At 62.4% G+C, this 14,237-nt stretch overlaps 6 protein-coding genes across 6 annotated transcripts; 2 read left to right on the forward strand and 4 right to left on the reverse strand.

The window, feature by feature from the left end:
* Positions 1 to 3,158: 3,158 nt before the first annotated feature.
* SPRG_00001 (hypothetical protein) lies at positions 3,159 to 3,596 on the forward strand (the record flags this gene model as incomplete). The annotated part of the gene is made up of 2 exons (XM_012338117.1): positions 3,159 to 3,317; positions 3,366 to 3,596. 2 exons carry the CDS (start codon positions 3,159 to 3,161, stop codon positions 3,594 to 3,596), a joined length of 390 nt encoding a protein of 129 aa, XP_012193507.1.
* Positions 3,376 to 4,341, reverse strand: SPRG_00002 (hypothetical protein; the record flags this gene model as incomplete). The annotated part of the gene is made up of 2 exons (XM_012338118.1): positions 3,376 to 3,689; positions 3,764 to 4,341. 2 exons carry the CDS (start codon positions 4,339 to 4,341, stop codon positions 3,671 to 3,673), a joined length of 597 nt encoding a protein of 198 aa, XP_012193508.1. The 3' UTR covers positions 3,376 to 3,670.
* A 136-nt stretch (positions 4,342 to 4,477) lies between these two features.
* Positions 4,478 to 9,777, reverse strand: SPRG_00003 (hypothetical protein). Its single transcript, XM_012338119.1, has 10 exons — positions 9,616 to 9,777; positions 8,957 to 9,569; positions 8,453 to 8,901; positions 8,376 to 8,402; positions 8,252 to 8,329; positions 7,870 to 8,208; positions 5,634 to 7,826; positions 5,087 to 5,587; positions 4,929 to 5,033; positions 4,478 to 4,879 (listed from the first exon to the last, which is right to left on the reverse strand). The coding sequence occupies exons 1-10, from the start codon at positions 9,751 to 9,753 to the stop codon at positions 4,616 to 4,618; spliced, it is 4,707 nt and encodes a 1,568-aa protein (XP_012193509.1). The 5' UTR covers positions 9,754 to 9,777; the 3' UTR covers positions 4,478 to 4,615.
* A 557-nt stretch (positions 9,778 to 10,334) lies between these two features.
* SPRG_00004 (hypothetical protein) lies at positions 10,335 to 12,291 on the forward strand (the record flags this gene model as incomplete). The annotated part of the gene is made up of 10 exons (XM_012338120.1): positions 10,335 to 10,523; positions 10,569 to 10,676; positions 10,722 to 10,832; positions 10,883 to 10,919; positions 10,967 to 11,130; positions 11,178 to 11,263; positions 11,313 to 11,472; positions 11,517 to 11,692; positions 11,739 to 11,939; positions 11,982 to 12,291. 10 exons carry the CDS (start codon positions 10,335 to 10,337, stop codon positions 12,289 to 12,291), a joined length of 1,542 nt encoding a protein of 513 aa, XP_012193510.1.
* Positions 12,292 to 12,305: 14 nt separating this feature from the next.
* Positions 12,306 to 12,750, reverse strand: SPRG_00005 (hypothetical protein). The gene has a single exon (XM_012338121.1). The coding sequence runs from the start codon at positions 12,732 to 12,734 to the stop codon at positions 12,324 to 12,326; it is 411 nt and encodes a 136-aa protein (XP_012193511.1). The 5' UTR covers positions 12,735 to 12,750; the 3' UTR covers positions 12,306 to 12,323.
* A 329-nt stretch (positions 12,751 to 13,079) lies between these two features.
* SPRG_00006 (CAMK protein kinase) lies at positions 13,080 to 14,189 on the reverse strand. Its single transcript, XM_012338122.1, has one exon. It carries the CDS (start codon positions 14,128 to 14,130, stop codon positions 13,129 to 13,131), a length of 1,002 nt encoding a protein of 333 aa, XP_012193512.1. The 5' UTR covers positions 14,131 to 14,189; the 3' UTR covers positions 13,080 to 13,128.
* Positions 14,190 to 14,237: the final 48 nt, after the last annotated feature.

Consider the following 14,237-nt stretch of genomic DNA (forward strand, 5'->3'; position numbering starts at 1 on the left):
GAAACGTTGCCGCCGATGATATTATGGTAAAGTACCCAAAGAGCTGAAAGTAGAGCATGGGGTTGTTGATCTGGTTCGTGTATACGGGGAAGATCAACTTGGTAAAATGCTTTATGTTGGCGTGGCACTGCCAGGAGTCTCGGCTCGGTGCAGTGTACAAGCAGGAGGACGTTAAGCGTAAGGTGCTTGAGCTCGAGCCTTCGGAATCAGCACCGAGAGATGGCGCACGCGCTCCGAAGACGACGCGGCGCTGGCCGTTGTGCAAGAGAGGCCGTCGAGAAATTGCCCAGAGCTCCGCCCCAAGGGCTTACTCGGTGGCTAGTCACGCATGGATAGGCTGCGCCATAGCTACAGCGACGTCGCGTGAGCGCCTCGGCCTGAGGCCTGCGCACGGCTTGCCACGCACCACGTGGCTGGGCTGGCGGCGATGATCGGCTCGAGAACTGCGGCAAAAACACTGGTGATTGGCTCCAAGAAAAATGCTTGCCGCTCTGATTGGCCACAAATCGAAAGTCTTGTCGCTCTGATTGGCCGAAACGCTTTGGCCTGGCATGGACGAAAATGAGGGAGACCGACGAGGAAAGCTGCATTGCGACCGAGCGATACCTCGTGATAGCGTGTGCATAGAGACTGTTGATGGAGTCTCCTCGAGCACAATGCAGCAGCGTCAGTGTGGCCCGACGAGCCTCGGCGTCGTCTTTCTGGAGTCACCTGTCGTTGCTATTGGCGTTCGCCATTTACAACCATAAACAACCATATTTTGGTTCACAGGCGGTTAGGAGGAGGCGGATCGACCAAAATGAAGTTTGAAAATAAAATCGCCCATACTTGCCAGAGTGCTAGACCACACTTTGGGGAGTCCAAAATGCTATGTGACGTCGCTGCATGAGCTCTGTAGCTAGAGCAAATGACAGAGCAAACAATATTTTAATATAGTGTGCTTTTTCGCTATACTGAAATACTGTACGGGATACAATGCCTCATCACGCAGCGGTACCGCGCGCACTTTGCCTCTCTCGGCCACATGCAACACACACTTTAACATGATCCAAAAGAGATGGCGTCCTCGGTTCCCGGGACTTCGATGCATTTTCAACCGAAATTACGTGTCGTATTTCGTGAAAACCGACGCTCGGCAGTTCGAGTTTGGTGTGAGTGCCCAAGCAACGACGGCGACCAACAAACTGGTCGCACACCGGGTCAAGACCCATTGCCAACTGTGGCAGCCAGTCTTACGGTCATTGGAGCTTCGGAACCCCGCGATGTCACGTGAAGTATTTGGGCAATTCTGCCACCACCTCGAAAAATGGAAAATGGATTTGCGCGCGATTGCGCTACGTGCAGCGTCGGAAACGACTTGTATGTCTTTCAAGAAGCGTGTGGGGAGGTATACACGGCTGCTACGTGGCGCTGGCGCGTCTGTGGGCTGCTACTCGTCGTTGTGCTGAATGGTGCTCACACTATTTAAGACTAGGTCTTGTGATTGGCTAGAAAGAATCAATAATTCAGCCAATAAACATCCATGCCAGATTGAGTTCCAAACGAGCCGGATCCGCAAGCACAAGAAGTGGTGTGGACGCGCGCGAACATCGAGAAGGTCCGGTGCGACGAGCGGGTGCACGAAGAGGCAGAGCGCGGTGCCTTTGAGGAGAAGTACAAGCGGAGCCTCGACGTCCGGGTCGAGGCGCTCAAAAAGACCAAGCCGACGCCGCCGGCCATCGACCTCTTTGTGTCCACGCCAGTCGCCAGCATCAAGCAATACACTGACGAAGGCATCGCGCTCGGCAGCGCGGTGAGCCCGGTCCACTACCAGATAGGCCGACGCAAGCCGCCCTCGCAAACCTGTCCTCCAGCAGAGCCAAGACGACAACGACGCCACCGAGGTGCCACGTGCAGCGTACGCCGACCGACCCCATGGCTGCGGTCGTGGGCCGGCCCAAGGCGCTTATGGCCGCCGCCAACGATACACGGGAAGCCGACGCGCTCGACTTTGCCGGTAATGCTACGAACACGGAGCTCAAGCAGACGAAGACAGCCAAGTCATCGTCGTCTTCCTCCAGTCGCCTCGAGCAGCTTCGACGCGAGGCCGTCGAGCAGCGTCAACTCGAGACGCTCCTTCGGCGCTAAAGCAGATCTACTCCCTGAGATCTTTGATGCTCTTGAAAGACGGAACGGTGGCGAGATTGGCGTCGAGCACACGTGGTAGCGTCATCATCGGGTGGCGCGGCCACTGTGCAGCGCCGAAGCGTCCGAAGTTCTCACGCATCGCGATGTTGGCTGGAAGGTTTGGCGCGCTGCGAAGGATGTGACCAAAAAGGCCTCACCGAGCTTAAGTGACACCTCCGTGAGCCTCTTTTGCGCCTGTACACTTGCGTCAAGGTATTAGCACCGGCGCTTTGCTGCTTCGAACGTTGCTCGAATCGTGCTTGGCATCGGTTCTCGCCAGAAGTATTCGCACTCCGCATGAGGACGCAGCATTTTTTGCAAGCGTTTGTCTGTTGGTACACCAATGCCCAGAATTGAAGCGATGAGTGACGAAAGAAGGACCTCGGCCACACAAGTTTCACCGTCCACAGTCAACAGGACGCCTAGTTGCGACCGCCCTGCCGTGCGATGTGTTGCCGTGCGACCGAGGCCCTGGAGCGCAAATTGCAGAATGAGCAGCGCTCAAGGTTTTTTTCCGATTCTCGTGTAAAAGCACTGCGTTTCGCCTTTGTCGTGCTCGTCGTTTCTACACGACTGAACGTTTGCGCGGAAATGGGACCCTCTCCGAGTGCCACGTCATATTGCAATCCATATTTTGCGACCTCTGGCGTACAATTGTACCTAGCCCTCTATCTGACACTATGTTCAAAGTCATACACTATTACGCAGTCAACTCGCGACTCTTCCCACCCTGCGCCATCGTGTGGAGTCGAGTGTGTAGTCGAATGTACATGCACGGTTGCGTCGTATTGGTACGCGCTTACTTTTGCGGCGACTGGCGCTTGACGGGCGTGCGCGACCGACTCGAGCTCGACGAGCGCGAATACCGGCGGCGACGCGATCGGCTGCGGCGAGGACTACCGCCGCGTCGGTCCATCGATCGGCGTGGACTAAAGCTACGCCGGCGGAAAGTCGGGCTGCGACGACGGGGGCTCGGGCTGCGGCGCCGACCCATGGGGCTGCGTCGTCGGGGGCTAGAGCTGCGACGACCACGGCTTGGCTGCGACGTCCACGGCTTGGGCTGCGACGATCGCGGCTCGGACTGCGGCGACCGCGGCTCGGACTGCGGCGACCGCGGCTCGGACTGCGACGTCCACGGCTCGGACTGCGACGTCCACGGCTCGGACTGCGACGGCGAGAACTGAAACTACGACGACGAGGACTGGGGCTCCGGCGACGAGGACTGCCGCTCCGGCGGGGAGGGCTCGGGCTCCGACAGCGGGGGCTCGGGCTACGACGGCGAGGACTGGGGCTCCGACGGCGAGGACTGGGGCTCCGGCGACGAGGACTGCCGCTCCGACGTTCGCCTTCCGGGCTGCGGGGACGAGGGCTACGACGACGCGGGCTTTCCTCACGCTTGTTCGGGCTCGGTGTGCGACGCTTGGGGCTAGCTCGGCTACCGGGTGCATTCGTGTGCGCGGCATTGTGGCGGCTGCGGGATCGGCTCTTCCGGTCGCCCGCAGGCTCACGACGAGCCCGGGCGCCTTCGTCGTCGCTGGAGTCGGAGGATGAGTCGGACGACGACGAACTCGATGATGACGAGCTGGATGATGGAGACCGCTTGCGTCGCTTGCGCTTCTCCTTCTTACCGGAAGAAGCATCGCGGAGGCGGCGGCGCTCCGTGGTCTCCTTGGCCCGTTGCTTGCGCTCAAACTCTTCTTGGCGCTCGAGCCGCTGCGCCGCTTGCGCATCAAAGTCGAAGCTCGCGCCGTCACGGTACGTGCTGCGAATGCCGAACGCGTCCTTGAGCTGTGCAATCTGCTTTTCTTTCTGGACCGCGCGGGCGTGGCTGCTAGCGCCCTTGTCGTTACCGTCGCCGTCCTTCTCCGCCTTGGCCTGGAGTTGCTTGCGCAGGGCGTCGCACTTGTCGTCGATCTCGTCGTCATCGCAGCCCTGCTCTTCAAGCTGGTCGCGCAGCTCCATGACCTTGACCTCGACCTGGCGCTTCCGCTCGTGCGCGAGGATCTGCTTGTTGACGGCCGTCTTCTTGTGGGGCTCCTCGTACTTGGCGTAGCCCATCATGGCCTGGCGCTCCTTCTCGCGCTGGTGCGCGGGCTTGACGTAGCTCAGGTTGCGCTGCACGTAGCCATTCGTGCCCGACCCGCGGGTCGTCGCGAGCCCGATCCCGTTGTACATGCTTGCGGATGCTAATAAAGAATCGAAGCTGCCCAATGCCACACAACCGGCGAAATTGCCTCATTTTTATAGTTTCACAAATCGCCATGCAAACATCAAGATATCTAAAGATTATATTTTAAAACGTACGAAATGCCTCAACAGGGCGTCTAATTTCGGCATTCAAGTACGAATTAGCTGCACAGCTAGTGATTGCTACACACCTCATGTCGCTGGATCTTCCCGATCGGAGCTTCGTGCTCGAAGCCAAGCCACGGGCGACGAGGTGCATCGCCTACGTGGCCAGCCAGCGCCCAAGAGGCCGGTCCGCGCAGTCGTAGTAGTCGCGCGTCGTAAAGAGGCCGGCCCAGCCGCGGCTGCTGCGGTCGCCCTCAAACTGCGCGAGGAGCCGCAGCGCCCAGCGCGCTTCGAGCCACTTGACGCACGCGGCGACGAGCGAGAGGCCGAGGACCGAGTCGCCGACGTACGCCGAGTAGTAGACGCCGCAGCCAAACGCAGTGGCCGCGTTCCAGTAGCACGTGGCCGTCCAGAGCACAAACTAGACACATACGAGATCTTAGCCGTTTGAGACATTGCAGAGAACGTACGAGGCGCCCCACCGACGACCGCTTCCCAAAGACGAACGCGAGGCCCAGCAGCGGCGCGCCAAGCACCGCGAGGGGCATGACGCTGAGTACGAGCACGAGCGCTGCCTACATAGTCTGCGCGTTCCAAGCCTCGTCGTCATGGCAAATACAAGGCGTACGTGGGAGCAGCCGGCTTCGTGCACCGTCGGGTCGCCGACTTGAATGCAGAAAAACTGCAGCGCGAGCCAGAACCACAAGAGGAAATCGGCCACGAGAAGCGCAAGGAACGAGACGGGACGGCCCCACGCGTAGCGCAGCAAACCGGGCGATACCGCCACGTGCGTCGGCGCAATCGCGTCCAGGGCCCGCCGCAGCTGCTGCCGCCACGTGGGTTGCGTCATCGGCGGCGCGTCATCAACGAGTCCCACGGCTTCTTCGAGCGCGATGGCCTTGGGCTCTGGCGCATACAGCGCTGCATACCGGATCGACGACATCGACATGCTCGCATCGGTAGCGGGTGGTGACGCAGGTGCCGTCACCACCGACATGGAGTCTCTCGGTGGGCGCAAGACGAGCACGATCTTGTCGCGTGGGCCAAGACCCGAGTCCACGTCGCGAATGGACTCGAGGTACGTCGATGGCTTGCCACTCTCGCGCAGGTTGAAGACACCGAGGGCCACCTAGGATCGAGTCTGCCGTCCAGCGTCTACGTGCGAGAGGTTTTACCGTGTAGCCGTTGAGGTCGTCTTGGTCGTTGAAGCGCGCGAGAAGCACTTGCACGGGCGTCAGCGACGCCGGGCATTCCCGACGCAAGACAATCCGGAGGGCCAGGTTGAGGGCCGCGACGAATTCGAGCCAGCCGCTGTCCCGCAGCACCTGGAGCCGCGACGGGACGCTGCGCAGGAGCGCGTCGTTCGTGTCGAGGTGCCACGGGTGCAAGAACGTGCCGGCGCCCGCCAGCGCAAACACGAGCGCCGGGGTCGGCGAGAGCTCCAAATGCCGCTGCGCGTCGGGCGAGAGGAGCAGATCGAGGTACCCGAGGCGCAGGTCGTCGCTAAACCCGAGCAGCAGCGACGCGCCGTGGCGTCGGACGTCGAGGTCGCGAAAGAAGCCCGCGCCGTACTCGTCCACGTACGTGGCGACCGCACGCACGGCCGCTTGGCGGTACCGGCGCCGCAATCCGTGCCCGAGGATCGGCAGTGTGAGCATACAAATCGCATCCAGCAGCGGCATCGCGTACGACTGCGAGCGCAAGAGGTGGTTGCACTTGGCGGCGAAGGCCGCGAACGAGCCTTCGTAGAGCGCTTTCCGCAGGGTGCTGTCCACAAAGAGAGCGGTCGAGAGGTGCCACGGATCAGCGGCGTCGTTGTGGCCCTCAAAGTAGATGCGCGCCACGTGGAACGGGAGCTGGTGGTCGCTCAAGTGCGGGCAGCGGCGTCCGTCGTCGCGCACTTGGGCGTGCTTGAGGACGTTCTGGCGCAGCAATTGGGCTTGGTACTGCTTGAGACGGCGCGAGGCGGGCGGGCCGCGGTACGAGAGCATGCCGTAGCCCGCGAAAATGAGGCCGATCGAGCCGAGGCAGAGGAGTACGAAGCCGAGGGGCCCGCCAATCGGCGCGACGAGCTGCTCGAACGGCGTGAGACACTTGAGCCCGACGCGGCCCTTCTCGCACATGTAGTGACACGTCCCGTTCTGGTTGTACGTTGCGTGGTACGGCTTGGTGTCGCATCGCACGCAAGCGAGGCTGCCAACCGCTCGGGTCGTGTGGCCGACGTCGCAGAGGTCGCAAGTCGCGCTGCCAGCTTTTGACGCTGTGCTGCCGATCGGGCACAACGTGCAGTGCACGGCCCCTTTCTCTGGGCTCATGCTGCCGGGTGGACACGCGGTACAGGCGGTGGCCGCGGCGTCGGCGGCAAACTGGCCTTTCGCGCACAGAAAGCACGCGGTGGAGCCGTTCGTAGGGTTGAACGACCCGGGCGCGCAGTTTGTGCAGGCGGTCGAGCCCGTTTGGGCACTAAACGTACCCCTTGCGCAGGGCTCGCACGTTCCGTTGGCGACAGCACTCGCTTGGCCCGCGGCGCACGGCGCGCAAAAGACGCCTCCGCAGCCCGCGACGCAGTTGAGACCGGCCATGAGCCCATCGTAACCGGTTTGACCCGCGCTCGAGCCGCCGGCGACGTCGACGGTTCCGAGGTACTTTTGGCCGCTGCCGTCGGGCGCGTACGCAATTCGCACGACCCCGCCGCCGCCGCCGCCGCCGTGACGCTCCGACGTCGACGATCCCGCACCGCCACTGACGTCGAGAGAGCCTTTGCCCTGCAGCTCCTTGAGGAAGAGGAGCAAGCTACCACCGGCGCCGCCGCCGCCACCCGCCGTGCCGTTGCCGCCGCGGACGCTCAGCCCGGCATCGAGAGCCAGAGTCGTCGCGCGGAGCAGCACGAGACCGCCCCCAAGGCCGCCGGTCGAGTCGCCGGCCGCGCCGCTGCCAGGCCACGACGCGTCGCAGGTCGCGCCACCACCTCGATCGCCGGGCTCGACGTTGCCGCCCCGACCACCGTGTCCAGCGCCGCCACTGGCGCCATCCAGTTCGGTCGAGATACCGGGGCCGTCTTCCTTGCAGCCGAGGCCGTCGGCGCCGACACCCGAGCCTCCGACGCGAACATCTGGTGCGCAAAGGAGCACCGAGCTCGCATGGACGTCGGCCACGGCAAGCGACGATGTGGCGACCAGTGCCAGCTGGTAGTCGCCCGACGCGCAGTCGTCATCGACGGGCCACGGCCGGCAAATGTCCCGGCTCTCGTGGGGAAACACCGTGGACGAGCCATTGACACCGCCAGTGCACTCAATGGTGCCAGCGTCGACGCGGAGTCGGCGCAGCGGCCCGTGAATCGTCAGCACCGATTGGTTGACCGCGCGCACCTGCTTGCTTTGTGAGACATACAGCGAGAGCGGGAGCACGCACCGCCACGTCGACGGACGCCAGCGAGAGACTCGGCTGCCACGCCACACGCGTGTGGCGCTGGCTCTCGAGAACGATGCTCGGTGCTCGACGCCACCCTCGATGATGACGCGACGGCGGCAGCTCGACGGCGCCACGGACGTCGATATCAACCGCCGACGCCATCAACACGCTATCTTCGAAGCGCAAGGTGCAGTCGTCGTCGGTGGAGACGCTGCCGACATCGGCGCGCAGCTCCAATTGCGCGGCGTCAACGATCGCGCCGACGAGGATGAGGTCGCCGGCGGTGAGCACGACGCGGCCTCGCTCGAACGCTCGTACTGGCAGCGGCCCCACATAGCCCTACGCGCCATGTAGAGAGGCGACGGACAGCGCCGCATCGTACGTGGAGCGTCACGTTGGTCGCACTGCCGTGCAGTGTGCTGTTGTCGGCGGCGTTGGCCCACGCAGCGCTTGCCTCGAGCTACAGGGATGGATAATGAATTACCGCAGCAGACGACGGAGAGTACCAGGATCGAGGTGTTGGCCGCGCCACGCTAGCAGATACGATCCATGACGCCTTGCTGCAGTAGCGAGTCGTTCGTACCTCGAGAAGCACGGTGCTGGCAATCAAGAGACTTTGGCCGGCCACGACAACAGAGTTGAGCCACGGCGGCAGCATGTGCTCGCGGCGGCTCGTCCAGTAAAAGAGTGGCGTGCCCACAACCAGCCGGCGTGGAGGTTTCGGCGGCCCGTCGCGGCCTTTGATGACGAGCTGGCCGTCGACCGTCGTCTTGTCGCGCTGCGTCGCGACAAGGATCGTGCCGGCACCGCCCTCTTGGCACCAGAAAACGTCGTCCACAGGCGATGCATGGCGCCCGCCAAATGCGCGGACGGCGATCGTTGGCGCGGTTGCAACATGTAGGAACACCCGCCCGCCGCCGCCACCGCCGCCGCCGCCGCGCCCGCTGCTATCGGGCGCCGTGGCCTGGCCGCCGACCGCTTGAATCACACCCGATCCACGCACGGCAGACGCCTGGACGACGACAGTGCCGCCTACACAAGTGGCAACATCAGCCAGGCATCGACTCTAGAAAAAGAAGCAGCGCACCGGCGCCCGAGCTGGTGCTGAAGGTCGCATCAAACCCGCCGTCGGCCAAGAGGCGGCCGTCGAGCTGCAGCGTCGCCGATACGTTGAGCGAGATGCGGCCGCCGCCGCGCGTGCTGTCGGCCTCGCTGCCGCCGCTGCCGTAGCCGCGAAAGTCCATCACGTGGCCAAAGAGGTCGCCGATCGGCTTGGTGTACGCGCCGTCGCGGTCAATGTCGTCGCACGAGCCGGGGACCGCGAACGAAGCGTGGGAGAGCGTGTAGCCGCCGAGACCGCCGTACGCACTGCCCATCGGCACGTACGAGCTGTAGCCAGGTCCGAAGCGGAGGCCGTTGGCCGTCGTGTTGATGGCCGACGCTGCGTCCAGCGAGACGTTGGCGGCGTCGACAAAGACGGCCGACGCGAAAAGCGTTGCGTTCTCGAGACGCAGCGTGCCGGACGTCCTATTGAGCTGGACCCCGAGCTCAATGTGCACGGCAAACGGGCCATGGTCCTGCACAAAGAGGGCCGTGGCGTCGATGGTGGTGTTGACGATGAGCAAGCTCTCGGACGTGTTGGCAAAGACGCACTCTTGGTACAGTTCGTTGTAGCGGCCGATCCATTGTCGGCTGGCGCACTAGACAGCACGCTTGTGAGGCCATCGTGGCATGCATGGCGCGTACGTGGAAGAGCGCGCGCAGAGCGTCCGGGGACGTGCTCGGCCCGACGATGATCGTGGCCGCGGCCGGCTCGAGCGGGGCCCACGCAGCGAAGAGGACGAGAAGGAGGGCAAGACGACTCCACGGGCAGCAGCGTCGCATGCGGAAGCAATCTTCTCGCGTTGTTTGGCGTATACTTGGTACACGCCATAATTACCACTTTCTTGGCAAGCGTGGCAGATGCCGCCTTTCACAATCGGCATCTGCCACGCTGTCAAAAGTGGCATACTGCCACATTGCACCAGCTCATTGCACCATTTATTTGTGGCATTGCCAAGTTGAAGACAGGCGCCAAGAGCACGATCGGCACGAGTGGCTTCAACGTGCGCGGCTCTGACACGTTGAATCTTGGTTGCGTCTTGGGTGGTCGCGTGTTCTTTGGGAAGCCACGACGTCACTGCTTCGTACGTTTTGTACTAACTAACTAAGCGTGCACGGGGAACGAGGGACCTCTGGCGAGCCACAGAACCGAGAACCAACTCGATATCTATGGTATCCTGCTGTAGCCGCCTCGTGGCCGCTCCCGACGCCCGCGGGCCCCACGGGCGTCCTCTGGTCCTGTCTGTAACGCCGTATATTAAATGGTGCGTATTTTTGGAGACTTGGTGTTTGTATGGAACGCGCGATTTGTTTTTATTCCTGGTCGTGGATTTCTTGAAAAATCCAGTATCCACAGCTTAGCGATGCCAGCCGCAGCGAGCCAGGTCGGGCTCATCCTCGTCGCGACGCTCGTCGTCTACTCGTCCGTCGTCCTCGCCCGGCAGCGCAACTTTGCGCGCAAGCCCCGCAAGACGCTCTCGCGCCTCGACACCGACGCGCCGCTGCGGCCACAGCCCTACGCGACGCCCGCCCGCTCCGTTGACAACCACCTCGTAAGGACCATGCGCCATCGATGGCGAAACTCATCTGCATGCTAGCACAAGACCGCTGTGACGCTCATGCACGAGCTCGGCATCTCGATGGCCGGCCTCTCGCCGCTGCGCCGACGGCCGTCGGTGGCGTCCTCGAGTATCTTGACGTCCGAGGTATGCCCTCCGCCTTACCGATCCCATGCCATATACGTTGCATAGGAGTACGACAAGAAGACGGACCTCATGCATGAAGGGCGCAACCAAGGCGGGAAGCTGGTTGTTGTCATGGTCGGTCTGCCTGGCCGCGGCAAGTCGTACATGGCCCGCAAGGTAAGGCCTCCTGCAACACGTCTTGTCGTCGAGGCTCATGCAGCGCGCAGGTCGCTCGGTACCTCAACTGGATCAACTACGCGACGCGTGTCTTCAACATTGGCAACTACCGGCGCAAGCTTCTTGGCGCGGAGCACGGCGCCGACTTTTCGACCCGCAAAACCCATTGGGGCAGAAGCAGCGCATGGAGATGGCCGAGGCCGCGATGGACGACATGCTCAACTACCTCAACAACGAGGGCGAGGTCGCGATCTATGATGGGACCAACTCGACGCTCGAACGCCGGCTCTGGATCGAGGTACAACCATATTTTGCTCCATGTGCCACGGAATATCAAGTTGATAGAAACGCATCGCCGAAACGGACGGCTTCCACCTCCTCTTCATTGAGAGCGTCTGCGACGACGAAGCCATCATTGAGCGCAACATCATGTACGATCATTCCACCTTGCTACCTCTTCGGTTCTTATCCTCTGCGTAGCGACACGAAGCTGCGGTCGCCCGACTACCGCGGCGTGACGCCCGAGATGGCCGTCGAGGACTTCCGCAAGCGCATCGCCAACTACCGCAAGAACTACGAGGCGCTCGGACCCGCCGACGAGATCTTTTCGTATGTCAAGGTCATCGACGCCGGCACCAAGGTCGATGCGTCAACTATGGTCTATCTCACGAGGGATGTCGGTAGCTCATCATGAACCGTATCCACGGGTACCTCCCGATGAAGATCCTCTCGTTCATCAGCAATCTGCACATCGTGCCGCGGCCCATCTACCTCTCGAGCCACGGCGAGAGCATGAACGACCTCAGCGCGCGTCTCGGCGGCGAGGCCGAGCTCACGCCGCGCGGTGTCGAGTACAGCATGTTGGCTCCATTGACGACGCTCGCTCGAGCTCATTTGTATGCATAGCGCGCTGGCCAAGTTCTTAGCCGAGAACCCCGAGACGGCGCCGAGTGCGCTGAGTCTCTGGTACTCGACGGCCAAGTGCGCGCGCGCGACGGTCCGCCACATTGAGAGCCACACGCGCGTCCAGTGGCGCGCGCTGCGGCCGCTCGAGGCCGGCGCCTATTCGCACTTGACCCGCGCCGAGCTCAAGCTGCACCACGCCCAGTACGCTCTAAGACGAAGAAAAATCTTATCCGGTGGAACTAGGGAGTATGCGATGCGCGCGGCCAACCGACTCTGGTATCGGTACCCGCTGGGCGAGAGCTACGTGGACGTCATCACGCGCCTCGAGCCCGTCATCTTTGAGCTCGAGCGCAGCCGGTCGCCAGTGCTCCTCGTCGCGCACCCCGAGGTCATCCGGTGCCTCTACGGCTACTTCCTCGACCTGCCGCTGCTTGAAATTCCCAGGGTCCACGCGCCGCTCCACGAGCTCATCGAGCTGCACATGACCGCGTACGAGTGCATCGAGACGCGCCACCGCCTCACGCCCATCAAAACCCACGATCCCGAGGCCTAAGCAGTCACGTAGTAGTAGTAGTAGTTCATGTATTAAAACACAGTGCGGGTGCCAGCGTACGCCGTCTTGAGCGTCGGCGCCGCGCTGGCCGGCGCGACCGACCGCGCGGCCGCAGCGGCAGCGACGTTGGCTTGGATCTCGGCGAGCTCGGCAAGGCGCCGGGCTTCGTAGCTAGGCTCAGCAAGCTCGACGCGCAAGCGCTTGCCCTTCCATTTGGTGTTGTTGTACGCTTGCTGGTATTGCGCGACGGCGGCGGCCTCGGCCTCGGGCGACGGACCCACGAGGTTGATGTAGCAAAAGTCGCGGATACCGCGGCCCTTCTCGCCGAGGAGGACCATGTCGATGGCCTCGATCGTCACGCCCGCGATCTTGCCGAAGCGCATGCGCAGGTCGGCCTCTGTCACGTCCGACGGCAGCCCGCCGACGTAGACCCGGGCCACCATGATGCGTGAATGAAGCTGGTCGTGTATGATTGGTGCAAAACTTGATGCCGTTTGATTGGCTCGCAAATGTTTGAAATCCAGTGATTTTCGGCCAATCCGACTATGCGCTGGAAGATCGCCACACAGAATCCATGGGTCCGTACGGTACACGTCCACAGATCGAGTGCAAGCCGCTTCAAGACGAGACGACTCAAGTGCTTGGGAAGGCGAACAAGGCGCATGGAGGTCGAATGCTTTGCGGGGGTTGAGCGCGAGGGTTGCTCAAAGAACACGAGAAGGTTGCACCCAACCAGGTCGAGCCACATCTCGCTTGAAGTAGCTTGCAGCATGATAGATACACTGACGCACGGGAAACGTATAAATTAGAACTATAAGAAATGGGGGTGGGGTGCGCCTACGCTTGCATCCACGGGTGCGTGAGGACGCTGGTTGCGCTCGGGCGGTTGGCGGCGTCGACCTGGAGCAGTTGCCGGATGAGGTCCTTGGCGTCGCTGGATACGTTGGTCCAGGCGTCGTGGTTGAAGTCGTACTGACCCGCGATGATGCGTTCGCGCAGATCACGGTCCGAGGCCTCGTTGGTCGGGTCGAACGGGTGGTACCCGGCGAGGAGCACGAAGAGCACGACGCCGAGCGCCCACATGTCGATGGCGCTGCTGATCGTTTCCTTCTTGAGCACCTCGGGCGCAGCATACGCCATGGTGCCAGAGCCGTCCCACCGGTGGTTCGATGCGCGGTCGTTGACATGGAACGACAAACCAAAGTCGATGAGGATCATGCGCGCCGAGTCGTTCTTGGACTGGAGCAAAATGTTCTCGGGCTTGACGTCGGCGTGGACGACGTTTCGCGCGTGCAGATGCTGCAGCGCGGACGAAATCTCCCGCGTGAGCGCCTTGGCCTGCGCCTCCGAGTACGTGCCGTGGCTCAGGAGGCGGTCAAAGAGCTCGCCGCCCTGGATGTACTCGGTCACGAGCACGTAGTCTTCCGGCGTCTCGAAAGCCTCCTTGAGCTGCACGACAGCGTTGCTGCCTTGGACCTGCGTCAAAATCGACACTTCTTGCTCAAAGCGCGCCTTGGATGTCAACGCCTTGGAGAGCCGCTTGATCGCGACCGGCGTGTCCGACTGCTTCTCGCGGCCAGCGCAGACGCGTGCGAAGCCGCCCGAGCCAATGACGCCGCCGACGTGGTATTTGGAGCTGAGCGGGTCCGGCTTGAGAAGCATGGCGGCTTCGGCCTGCGCGAGCGGCTTGGGCTCGGCGAGCGACGAGAGCAGCGCGAGGCCAAAGACGCTGCCGCCAAAGAGGGTGGGGCCGACGCCGGCCTGTGTGTGCTGGCGCCGGCGCTGGCCCGCCGTCGGCTTGACCAAGGCGGCGCGGAGCGTGCTGGCGCGGCCGAGCATGGTGATATGCGTGAAAGTAACGAAGTTGGACAATGTCGGCTCACGGGCGCGCCCGCTCCATTAAATGCCCGAAATCAATTCAGCTATACAAATTAGCTGGGCGTCGG

This window comes from Saprolegnia parasitica (genome assembly GCF_000151545.1).
Source record: "Saprolegnia parasitica CBS 223.65 unplaced genomic scaffold supercont2.1, whole genome shotgun sequence".
Lineage (NCBI taxonomy): Eukaryota > Oomycota > Saprolegniomycetes > Saprolegniales > Saprolegniaceae > Saprolegnia > Saprolegnia parasitica.

Excerpts from the sequence above, each read along its gene's own strand:
- SPRG_00003 (XM_012338119.1), bottom strand. The coding sequence starts at position 9,753 with ATGCGACGCTGCTGCCCGTGGAGTCGTCTTGCCCTCCTTCTCGTCCTC. Across the intron at positions 7,827-7,869 it reads TGGCGTCCGTCGACGTGGCG|GTGCGCGCGGTCAACCAATC; the intron begins GTGCGTGCTCCC and ends CAAAGCAAGCAG. Across the intron at positions 5,034-5,086 it reads ACGAAGCCGGCTGCTCCCAC|GCAGCGCTCGTGCTCGTACT; the intron begins GTACGCCTTGTA and ends CAGACTATGTAG.
- SPRG_00005 (XM_012338121.1), bottom strand. The coding sequence starts at position 12,734 with ATGGTGGCCCGGGTCTACGTCGGCGGGCTGCCGTCGGACGTGACAGAG.
- SPRG_00006 (XM_012338122.1), bottom strand. The coding sequence starts at position 14,130 with ATGCTCGGCCGCGCCAGCACGCTCCGCGCCGCCTTGGTCAAGCCGACG.